Here is a 12,393-nt window from a genome sequence, read left to right on the forward strand (position 1 = left end):
GACACCACTGTTTTGGGTAACAGATTCTACGAATGGACGTAGTACCCATAGCATACAGGTTTTCACACCGAGTCATCTATTCTTGGAATATGTTACCCGAAGCGGTGGTGTTCGCACCTTCACCTGATTCATTTAAGTAAAGACTAAACAATCACAAATTCAAAGCAAGATTGGATCTTCACAGAAACATAAATTTTGTAGAATAAAGTACGTCGCTTAACCTCCTTTCCTTACTACTGAGGACTGAAGACTAAAGACCAGCGTGGCTTTTACGAATCTGTTGCGCCACATGAGTTTTGCACTCTTTTGGCGGGTCCATCAAAAGTCTGTTGCAAACTTTCCGTTCAAATTAGCACTTTGTGTTCCCAAAATCACATTACGTCTAATAACTGTCGGTGTCCACTATACTCAAATAAAAAATATGAATGGAGTTACAGATATTGACTCATTACGTGCTAAGGTTCGCGATCAGGTAGCTTTCCTGTCATTATTTGCATCTTTTCAGGGTGATATAGTACGACGTCTGAAGGAAGAAAAAGCACCTGACAACGCTCTAAAGGAAGCTATCTCCGCCTTGAAGGCTTATAAGAAAGCTCTAGATGATAAGGTTAGCTAATTATTATGTCACTACAACTTCTAGGAAATTGAGCTGTCTCCCAAGGATCCTGCTTTTGATCGTGGTAAACTAGAGGATCTTTTGAAACAAAAGTTTTTCTACGATCAATCTTTCTCTATTTACGGAGGTGTGTAAACATTTCGCACCTATTGTATTGAAATTTGTGCATAGTTAGCATTGTTCCATAACTGTTTTGTATTTTCACCGAATTATTCTAGGTATTCAGGGTCTCTATGATTATGGCCCTATGGGTTGCGCTATGAAAGCCAATTTACTCTCCGCTTGGCGTCAATTCTTTATCTTGGAAGACCATTTGTTGGAAGTAGACTGCTCTATGCTTACACCTGAACCTGTTTTACAAGCATCTGGACATGTCGATCGATTCACAGATCTAATGGTTAAAGATGTGAAGACTGGAGATTGTTTCCGTGCTGACCACTTGGTGAAGTCATCACTTGAAGCCAAGAAAAGCAATAAAAAAACTCCTGAAAATGAAAAACAGGAAATCGATAAGATAATCGTACAGGTAATTAGTGCTGCATTGTGTTAGAGCAAAATATTTTATGACATATTTCTAGGGCAAAAAATTTTTAAAAAGGCGATTTGCATCTCCTAAGGTATTTAGAGTTGGAGTTAAGTCCATCAGTCTTGCGATAAAAAAACACGTACTTTTCGTTGTCAAATTAGTCGTCACACACAAACAGTACATGACAAATCAACTGAATAGAAAGCGATAAACCGACCGTAAGATATCGTGCCTTTTAAGTGACCTACATAATATTTATTCTATTTATCGTCCATCTAGTCTGATCACTCATATGGGTCAATTGTTACGGTATTTTAAAATGTAGTTTGTCATGTCTAACCTCCATTTAAATTAAAATATAAGGTTTTATGAATGTGTGGTCGTTATGATGCCTCCTAAACCTAAATTGCAAGTATACCAGTTTAAGACTGAAATCAATTTTGTCACATTGAAAATGTAGTCCAAATATAATAACGCAATGAAATATGCACATTTATAGACCACAGTAGTGATGATTGTCATGTTCTTCTAGTCCTCCAATGCTAAATTAATCGTACCGGTCAAACGCACGTGTTAAGTCACTTGAACTAGTGACCACAGTGTATCTTGGTGGCTGAAATTTGATCACCATTAAAGGATTAGACGAACATCACATTGCTGACCATTGTAAATATCTCAATCCTACGAGAAGTCAGTCACTGCTCGAACAGCCCAATGGTAACGTTACAGTAAAGTGAGGTAAGGACAGCTCAAATCCCACGAGGAGCATGGACCTCTAGATTGTATGTCTTGGTGATCAATACCACATGGTAGGAAAATTAGGTTCCTAGTTTCCTGCAGACTACCCCTTATTATTCAATATCAATAAAATACGTTCAAGGAATATTTTGAGATTAAGAAAGCTTATTTCAATCAGCAATTCACTAATTAGTTTGGATCAGTCTTGTAATGCTTGTGATAGGACGAAAGACTCAATCATTATCTCTACAAAACTATATATTAGTCTAGCGATTATGGGGTCCTTACTAACTACTGCAGTCGGGTCAAATTATTTTTGCCTTTTCATAGTGTCCATACTTTCCACATCTAGCTAATTTCCTAAATATCTTCCTTACCTTACTAGTCTTACTAGAAATCAGAGATCAACAAAATTATTTTGAAACAACACAAAGGAAGCAGCCATTTTTCTGGCAGAAGCATCTTGCTTATTAGTTGTGCCAAATCTGTGTACTGCTAGGGTTAACTTGTACGCGTATTGGTATACGAGAATTCGACCTTTCTGAAAATTCATATCTCCACATTAATATGTCTTTCCAATCCATTTGGGAACACACTTTTCACAAAAATTAGTTGTCGTCAGTCGGTCATGACCAGCGTAGGACGCGGCACACATTTATTTAAGTTGCCACACTATATTAGTACACCTAGGAATTATCATGTATGAGAGTAGTGGAGGCAGTAACATCATTGATAGTAGGACAGATTAAACTATTTATTCGGGGTTGCATACTTTTATCATGTGGATGCTTTTCAAATGCCGATCTTTATCTCTGTAAATCATCTTCCTACATCTTAGCTGGACAACTACGGGGCAGACGAACTACACCAAATTATACGTCGTTTTGATATCAAATCACCGACAACAATGAACGACTTGACTGAACCAAAAGAATTTAACTTGATGTTTTCAACAATGATTGGTCCTACCGGCCAATGTAAAGGGTAAGCTACTTGTGCCATTTTCTCAGCAGTTTACTTGTCTGTGGTAGGTTTTTACATAGCTTCCTGTGAAACATTATTTCAAATCGGTATTCTTAGTTTGCAATTTTGATGCAAATAAATCCTAACGACAGTTAAAAGACATGAACTAGTTAACAAGGGATATTTCTCCCATGAATTTGTGTTTTTAATGTGTTGTTAGGAATATTTAACCTATTAAGAGCAATAACTGAACTCCTATGTATGTTTATAATTTCTTTTTTAAAAAACAAATATATATATATATGTATATATTTCTAACCTTAGAAATATATTATTAGGGCTGCATTTTCAGTCTCTTCTCATTCAAATAGTAGAGCTTCATTCTACATCTTCACAATGCGTCTTATGATCTCTCAGTGACACATGGTTTTTAGTCTTTTGTATACCTCAGAAAAGCCATTTGATAATTTCATATCCATCCATTTCAACCAACCAGTGGTGAATTAAGTTTTAAAGGTTGCGTAGTAAAGGTTATGGATGTGATTAAAATGTTTTAGAAAAAAACTAATTGACTTCGAGTTCGCTGTAATAGCATGAAAGTCTGAATTGTTTTGCATATTTATTTAAACACAAATATTGGTACAAGGAAGTACCAGATATATATGCGCCGCACAAATCTCATTTGATTTGTATGAGGGCTATGATACTGCTCAGGTGCTCAGACTGAAGCAGGTAGTTTTCTTAGGGGGCCATACCCGGAGCCTTTGACCTAAAGGTCTGATCCACAAGGCAATGGAGCATCGTAAGGAGATGCAGTCCCATGGTAGTCGGTGGCCAACGATTGATTCATACGCCATTCGTTCCTTCAAGATACTGTAGCCAATGTGCACCTATGATTTAGAATCAGGGTTCTCCAACTCCCCTAGGTGGACTCGTCGTGTTCACCAACCCGGTTAAAGCACTGGAAAATCGCTTTTCGTCCTTTCAGTTTGGTAAACAACACCGTGGTCACGAGAAGGCAGTGAGTAGGACTTCCCTGACAGAGGGTAAATACGCGTGGCCATGTGAGGGCATTTGGAGAGGGAGAGCGGACTCTTCTCACTCTCGGCCGTACCAGGGCATTTGGAGGCTTTTACATACTGAATACCACTCATTTTGAATGTTGCGCATATTTTCTCTCAAGACTATAATAAGTTACTTTTTAACATAAATGAAAACATGGACTTCTAAGTAAATAGAGCTTCATACATAAAAAATTGAAATACGGTTCTATCATAAAGTCGAACGTCCTAACGACTGACCCACGCCTTCGTGGGTGAATTTATAGGCTTACAGAAGATTATTATCTCTGTCCTAGTTGTTAACTATAATACATTTCGACCTTTATCACTTCCACAAAATATACGTAATTAGATATTTGATGTTATTAATAATCTAACGTTTGTTTTCTAGTTATCTTCGTCCAGAGACTGCCCAAGGAATTTTCGTCAATTTCCAGAGGCTCTTACAATTTAATCAAGGTCGTCTTCCTTTTGGAGCTGCTCAAATTGGTTCTGCATTTCGTAATGAAATAAGCCCGCGTTCTGGCCTAATTCGCGTCCGAGAGTTTACCATGGCAGAAATCGAGTATTTTGTAGATCCTAGTGACAAACGTCATCCTAAGTTTGAGGACGTGAGAAATACAGAAATGCTACTTTATTCGTCGTGCGATCAAATGAGTGGCGAAAGACCTCGGAATGTTACTATTGGTGAAGCAGTCGATAGAGTGCGTTAAACTCCTGATCAATTTTCTTTTTACTTTACTGGGCACTAACATAAATTTAGTATATAACTGGCCAGTTTTGTTTACCAATATCAACGTTCAAGATCGTTTATGACTGGGAAAAATAGGTAACATTGCAATTTGACTAATGGAGACAAATATAGAAAGAGGATAATCCAGGGGGAAAATAATGGTTCTGTTCACTGGTTTCATCCATACTGAAAGTATCCCGCATACTTTGCTTGCATCCCGACCATAACTTTTACCTTGACGTGATGGTGAAGCTTGCATATCCAGTCGAGCTATATTATCTGTAACGCTTGCTCCTCTAGGTTCTGTCATGCCAAGCAAGTCCTTTGGGTAACGGTAAGACTAAAAGCAGCAAATCATGGTCCGAGAGTGAAGTCTCACGGCTGACTGTACAGGAGTGTGACAGTAGTCAAGTATTTCCCTCAAATAACTAGCATCTATATTAATTAGATAAGTGAGCAAATCGTTTGATGGGGTAGTGAAACTTCCTCATTTAAGGTGGTTGGGACATATTAGGTGCACCTAATCACTGCTTACCTCAAAGAGTGGTACTTGGTAACGCAGAAGTAGTTAGGAAAAAAGCTAGGGTCGGCCAAACCGAAATGTGGGATCAGTCTTTGACTGTTGGTCTAAGGCGAGTAGTTAGATGCAAACTGCCTAGTGAGGATCTTCGTGATAACGGCTATCAGTGGTTTGAAACTTTAAGTACCATGCCTCAAATTGGTCCACAGTGGCACAGATGTATTCACTCTTTATGTTCCTCTCAATCTTGAATCCCAGTATTCCTTCATACTTACCTCCCACTTCGTCTTTCCAAACCATGTTCCAAAGATTTAGTCTTTCATTTTTCACTGCCATTACATTACTTCAATCTCTTTCGTCACTTTCATCCTGTCGTGCCAATCCAGTATGGGGGGCTAGGGCCAATTCACGTATGTCCCAGGTCCTTTATTGATGATGTCTGTCTGTTTGTCTACCTTTCTTTGTATAACATCTCGGTTATTTATTATTTGACTATGGTAATGATTGCCCATATAGTTCTGGTGACACCCAAATTCTTTTACTTATCGAAGTTTGAGCAGCCATGTTTATCCAGTTCAAATACTTTCCTGTTTATTAAGTGTGTCTTCATGTAAGAGCGATTGTTTGGTTGTATTTTGTTCATTTCCTTATGATAGAGTAATGTACTGCTGTTGATTATCCTCGTTCACGCAAAATACAGAAACAATTGTTAGTTTGCATCATATTAAGGATTACCATGTTGGCTACAAAATTATGGGATGTATAAAGTATTTGATACACTTTCTTCGTATTTAACTTAACAATGTCACTCACATCTTTTTAATGGTCATGAAAAATCTACTGTTTCAGTCTTACGTACCTTTGAATTCTGGTACATTTGGGTACCAAAACATGTATACACCACGGAAATAATGAAATTCATTGATAAAGAAACGGAAAAGGGAAGGGAGTACAATGAAAATCAAATAAATGAGCGATAATAATACATAATAAGAAATACTACTTTCAGGTTTTCCATGGTGGTCTAGCTTCCATTGACTCATGATTTCAACCGTAAAATTACTAAAATCCCCACAAACCCCCCTTCTGGAAATACTACTCAGTTAAATTTTCAATCAACAAATACCTCTTTCAGTTAGAGAGTTCCTCCCACTTTTATGAAGAATATAGAAGAAAACTACAGCACCACTAAGTTCTTTTCTAAGCTATATCTGATAACATCTCAATCCACTGAGTTACGCAGTATCGTATTTTGATTTTTTCATACTACATATACACCTTAAAGATGGATATTTACTTATCTCTAGAATCTTTTGATCAGTGATATTAACTATATACCCACTACTTGTGTATGACTATGTTTCTTATCCGATTCTATGATAAGCGAACAAAACATTAGACCAATTCGGTCGTGTTGTAACCACATATAGTAGTCGTGAATCACGAATTGTGCTAGTAAATCAAAGTTTATCTGAATGACTTATACAAATAAGTGACTCAGTGGTTACTGTGACTTTTATGGGCAATGGAAACCATACTGACAGTAAGAATATTTGTTGTATATACTTCACCTGTTAGTTCATTCCTAACAGGATTTCTATTCATATGACAGGTGCTTACATCATTGTGAACAGATTGCTTAACCCGAATAGATCTATTTTTCGAATCTAAATCTCTTTATTTCTGTATGACTGAATGCTGAGTTGTGTATACCTTCCTCTATGGTATTCCATTACTCGGTCCCTTAGTTGACGTAAGTTAACGTAATCGGCCTCCAACGGGTAAATAATGTAACGTCTAGTTCTTAGCGCTGAACGAAGTTTATTTCTTTTTATGCGGCCGTTGAGTTAAAAGACCTGACGTCCTCTTGCGACTCAAGTATTTGTGTAACGATAACTCTAGACTAGAATAACAAAATAATTTTACTTGACGTTTCGGTTAAGTCTTACTGGTGTTTGTCAGAAACTAAAGGTTTTTCTAGTACTTTATTTCAGTTATCTATTGTTTTACATATGATAATATAAGTAACTGTATTTGAATATTTCTATCGGTCCTTTTGTCTTTGTAGGGTGTTGTGGCAAATCAAACGTTGGGATACTTTATGGCGCGAATACACTTATTTTTAATCCATATTGGTGTTGATGCAAAACGACTACGATTTCGACAGCACTTATCAAATGAAATGGCCCATTATGCCTGCGATTGTTGGGATGCTGAATGTCAAACAAGTTACGGTTGGATTGAATGTGTTGGTTGTGCAGACAGAAGTTGTTATGACTTAAATCAACATAGTAAAGCTACTGGTACCCGTTTAGTCGCGGAAAAACCTTTAGATGAACCTGTGAGTATTTCCCCTTATTTTTTACCTCGTGATGAAAGCAATGGTGGCCTGTTGCATTTAAAGAAACATTTGTCACTCATTTTCTCATGATGATTCTTAAATGAAATTTTTTACTGTATTATTCACTACCTATAGTAAAAATGTACAGTTTCTCAATAAGAAATCAGTTGTAAACGATTTAATTATTTCGTCATCTGAACACCCGTTAATACATATTATTTTGAAGTCCATTACTATCGTAAAAGTGTCTATTCCACATACATACTTCAGGTCAGATTAAAGATAAATCCCTGGAAAAGCAAAAAAATTATGTTTTTTAAACTCTATTGTTAATTGTACAAATACGATTAATGTATTATTATTTTTCTTTCCAATCGTAGAAAACTGTACAAGTCTGTGAATGTATACCCAATAAAGGTGAGTTAGGAAAAGTATTTCGAGGAGAAGCAAAAACCATCATACAACAATTGAGCTCACTTACTCTCGATGAATGTCACTGTCTAAACAATCAGTTGAAGAACACCGGGTTAGTTTCCAAAATATTGCTGAATAACCAACATTTCATCGCATCACTGTAGTTATAAGTACTATAAAACACTTTAAATTTTGCTTCATAATAATCTCATTCAAATCTTCTGGTCACGAACTCAATAATCTTTCTTATTTTTTATTTTTGTAAATATTAAGTTGTAATTCACTAGTTTATAAGGATACTTAGAATTTAACCAACAGGTCAGAGGTCCAAATACTGCTCTACCTACCTTCGTTAATGTAGCGAAATAGTTAATAAGTCTTCTTCTATGGACTAGTATTTTCTAACTCTTCACTTCACTCGACCAGTCTCAAAACTCAAACATAACTTAGAGAAAAATAGTAATACATTTCAAACCAAAAAAACAAAGTTTAATCAATCAGTTATATACCGATTAAAATGAAGTAATTTTCGCTAAATACTAATTACAGTACATTAATTAATACAATAGAGACGCATGGAAAATATAATAATGAAAGTTACACTTGATAAAAGTCAGTAAATGATGTTCAGTTTAAGTTAATTTGAGGATTCCATATCCCAAACAGCAGTATTTTTCCGAAAATTAAGTAGGATTACACGAGGTATGTTGAAATGTGCCCGTACATCTCTGGAAATAATCATGAAAATAAAATTAAAAAATAATTACTTCAGATTTTGATCAGTTTCTTATTGGCATATGTGCGTCCTGGATTCCACTGCTGGCCATCATCCATCTCTGCTTATAATGCTTGTGATTTAAGGCGATATCGAGACAATCCGCACATAGGCCAATAAGGGGCTGGTCAGTGGCAGTCTTAAACATCAATAGGAAGGTTCAAACAACCAATACAAAATGAATTAATATTTGGTTGTGTTAGGAAACGGGTTCTTTTCAGAAAAAAACAGGTTCCAAGTCTCTAGATGGTTGTAATCAGGCAAGCAACAACGTTAGCAGTTTTAGAATTAAGTAATATAACATTGTGTTTAGGTGGCTGACTAATTGCAAGTTTAAATTCCAAAATAGGCAAAAAATCAATTACCCAGTCAAGAATTGGATACATAGCTCTGTTGCATGATTGGATTCTCTTGTATTTTCCTCAAAAATAAAGGTAACAGTAGCTCCAAACTCTAGATTGACAGCATCGAATCCCCATATTCCCAAATGTTTAAATTATAGAAATCGTGTGTATATATCTCTGACAAGAGGGAATTTCCTTATCTCATTACAGCATGCACTATATGGTTTTACTTTTTCTGTTAATAACAGTGTTTTTTTCATACAACAACGGTAGACTAGCAACATTTATTTCTCGAATGTCCGGCGCTTTAACTGGGTTGGTGGATGTGGAGGATCCACCTAGATGAGTTGGAAAACCCTGATTCCAAACTACTGGTGCACATGGGCTCCAGGATCCTGAAGGAACGAATGGCGTATGAACCAACTGTTGGCCACCGGCTACCATGGGACTGCATCTCCTTACGATGCTCCACTGCCTTGTGGACTAGACCTTTGGGTCAAAGGCTGCGGGTGTGGCCCCCTAAGAAAACCACCTACTTCAGTCTGGGTACCTGTGCAGTATCACAGCCCTCACACAAATCGAATGAGATTTGTGAGGCGCATATTTATCTGGTGCTTCCTTGTACCAATATTTATGTGTTTAAGTAAATAAATAAATAAAATTTATTTCTCGGGACACAGAACCACCTAGTGAAGAGATAATAAGGAAAATTGGTGAAAAAATACTATATCATGGCATGGTGTTTAAAGGAGCCAATTTGCAGACAGTACTGATGTAGTGAGCGAGAACCTAGGTGGGGAAAACTAACTGATTTTTTAATGCAAAATTACAGAGTGCCTTCGCAAAAAGTGAAAACCATACATTAGGTACATTATTTGCACATATTCCTTCATTCGTCCTATACGTGTTTCATGTTTCTTCCAATCCTGCTGTTACTACAAGTTCTCTCTGTTACACCTTCTGTTCTCTTCAATTCAATCTTCTGCTATCCGGCGTCCTACTTCCGAATGGTGCTACATACTACTTATATCTGTCAGCATAGCTAACATACACCACTTCGAGTTCGAACCTCACTTCATCCGTTTCAGATTTCTACATCAGTTGGTATCATTAGTCCCTCTCTCCACTCGCAGCAAATTGTGCGGAACAACTGAAGTCTCCGGTTATTAAATACCTCAACCTTATATTCCAACTTAGTTTATATCTAGTGTGATTTTGTTTAAACATTAACCTGAATAACATTCACTGCTAATTATTGCTTTTGTTTTCTTTTTACAATTAGAAAGGCTACGTTAACAGTTAATGGAAAACAAGTAGATCTTAACGATTCAATGGTTCAGATCAAGGAATATAAAAATGTTGTACATGGTAAGTAAATTTCCTCATTCTTCCAGTACTGGTTCGCATATATATATAGCTCATTTCTTTACAAACGCGTAAATTTCGCTGTACTAAGTCAGAATCAATGCATGGAAATAAGATTCATTAGCGAAAGTTTTCACGAGGTGGGTAGCACGGAAGTTTAAATACTTGTATCAGTAATCACAATGACAAATAGTAAGCATTAGAGAATATAGTTCAAGAAGAAGGAATAAAAAAGTATATACAAAGAAATACTAAAGCTAAAAGGATATAAATATTGGATGCATCTGCTCCATTGTGATCAATTTCGTACCATATCACTCGATTTCTTCAAGAATTTCACGCACATATGTTTTTTTAATTATAGAGAACTAGTTTCCCTTTGATATCCTTCGTACTACAATAGATGCTACTTGTTGGTTTAAACCTTGCTTCTCATCTTGATCAATGGTGATCTTGTTTTTCGTAGTATACACATCAATTAAGCGATATCGATGTTGGGGAAATCCAGAAAACTTCTCGACAAGAGCAAAACGGGGCCCTGAAAACTCTGAGAAATATCTTATTCAATCAGCATTCAGTAGATGTTTTACGAGAAACATCTAGAAAGTGAAAAGTCACATGTCACGCTTCTAATTGGATGATTACTTATACTGCTACTATGTTTAATAGTGTTCCAGAACTTTTAGTTCAATTGCAGCCATTTCTTTATCCCAACATTTTTTGAGCATCTGTTGACGTAGTATAAAAGGTTTTTATTTTACACTTAGTTCTTATATCTGTGCCTTTTTAAACAAGACAAAAACACATTGCTGTTTGACAATCGACCATGATCGACTGGCTGTAATGTTGAATATTTCTCGTTTACATCTTTTAGGAGTCACTCATATCAAGCTTTATTCACTGGTACTTGTAATTATGAAGCTTGTTTCCCTGTCTTCCTACTTACCAGCTCTAAACAAATAAAATCAGATTAAAACTCAAGAAAACATCATTTCAGTTAGTCTAGTGACCACACTAGATTCTTTGTCCATTGGACTTTGATATGACACACTAATTGTCATTCAGTAGAGAGTTCGTATTTCAGAATTTTTATGTAATTACTTTATATTGATTAGTTACCCATTTTCACAGTTTCTAATGTATTATATGAATTAAATTTGACATTTCAATTACATTTTGTTTTCTAGTATCGTACTAATAATTTTATTGTTATTTTAGTCACTGAAATAGTACCTAATGTTATTGAACCTTCATTTGGCATTGGTCGAATATTGTATACTATATTTGAACACTCTTTCCGTGTACGTGAAGGTGATGAGCAACGCACAGTAAGTGATTTAAGTTATATTTTTCTTGAATTTAACGTTTTTTAAACGTCGGTAAACAAGCACAATTATTAATTGTTTGGACTTTAATAATGTAACACGGGAAGCTGTTTAAAAACAGAATAGAATAAATTTAATGATTTTTCTCTTTCTTAATCAGTAATAAGTTTATTCATGTTAAAACTGTATGTACAATTAGTAAATCTTATAAAAGCGAGTATTTCTACTGTAAAGTTCTATTAGAGACGTTTAGTCCATTCAAATGATAATTTGACAAATTATACCACAATTCAATGTGTTATAACTTGTCAGTTATGCACTGAAACATGTAAACAGTAAATTGAAACGAAGATAGAATTTTACTGTTTTTTTTTTTAATGATGGACATAATTCAAATGCAACTATACATGAGAATGGTTTATTAACTATCCACAATTGATATTAGCATCAATCATCCGAGATCTCTATTGTCTTTGTTTACTTACTCGATCAGATTCCATCTGACAATAACTCATTTTATAAAGTTATTGTCTATTATACATTTATAAATGAGCATTAATAACAGTTTTAGGAGACAATATGGATTTATACACATATTAAAAATTTTAAAAAACATTCTTATTCTCATAGTTGAGATCATGAGTCAATTGAAGCTAAACCACCATAGAAAAA

The 12,393-nt window shown here is 35.6% G+C and overlaps 1 protein-coding gene across 1 annotated transcript in view; it reads left to right on the top strand.

Annotated features, from left to right (window-relative positions):
* Positions 1-289: 289 nt before the first annotated feature.
* Positions 290-12,393, top strand: part of Smp_040800 (putative glycyl-tRNA synthetase) — a gene marked incomplete at its 5' end in the record, with an annotated part of 31,765 nt that continues 19,661 nt past the window's right edge. Inside the window, 10 exons of the mRNA XM_018799592.1 lie at positions 290-472; positions 506-607; positions 641-743; positions 835-1,142; positions 2,719-2,864; positions 4,296-4,608; positions 7,226-7,498; positions 7,879-8,024; positions 10,314-10,399; positions 11,615-11,724. Coding sequence (XP_018651366.1) covers positions 290-472; positions 506-607; positions 641-743; positions 835-1,142; positions 2,719-2,864; positions 4,296-4,608; positions 7,226-7,498; positions 7,879-8,024; positions 10,314-10,399; positions 11,615-11,724 — 1,770 coding nt within the window. The remainder of the gene's footprint in view (positions 473-505; positions 608-640; positions 744-834; positions 1,143-2,718; positions 2,865-4,295; positions 4,609-7,225; positions 7,499-7,878; positions 8,025-10,313; positions 10,400-11,614; positions 11,725-12,393) is intronic.

Source organism: Schistosoma mansoni, chromosome 3, assembly GCF_000237925.1.
Source record: "Schistosoma mansoni strain Puerto Rico chromosome 3, complete genome".
In the NCBI taxonomy this organism is placed as follows: Eukaryota; Metazoa; Platyhelminthes; class Trematoda; order Strigeidida; family Schistosomatidae; genus Schistosoma; species Schistosoma mansoni.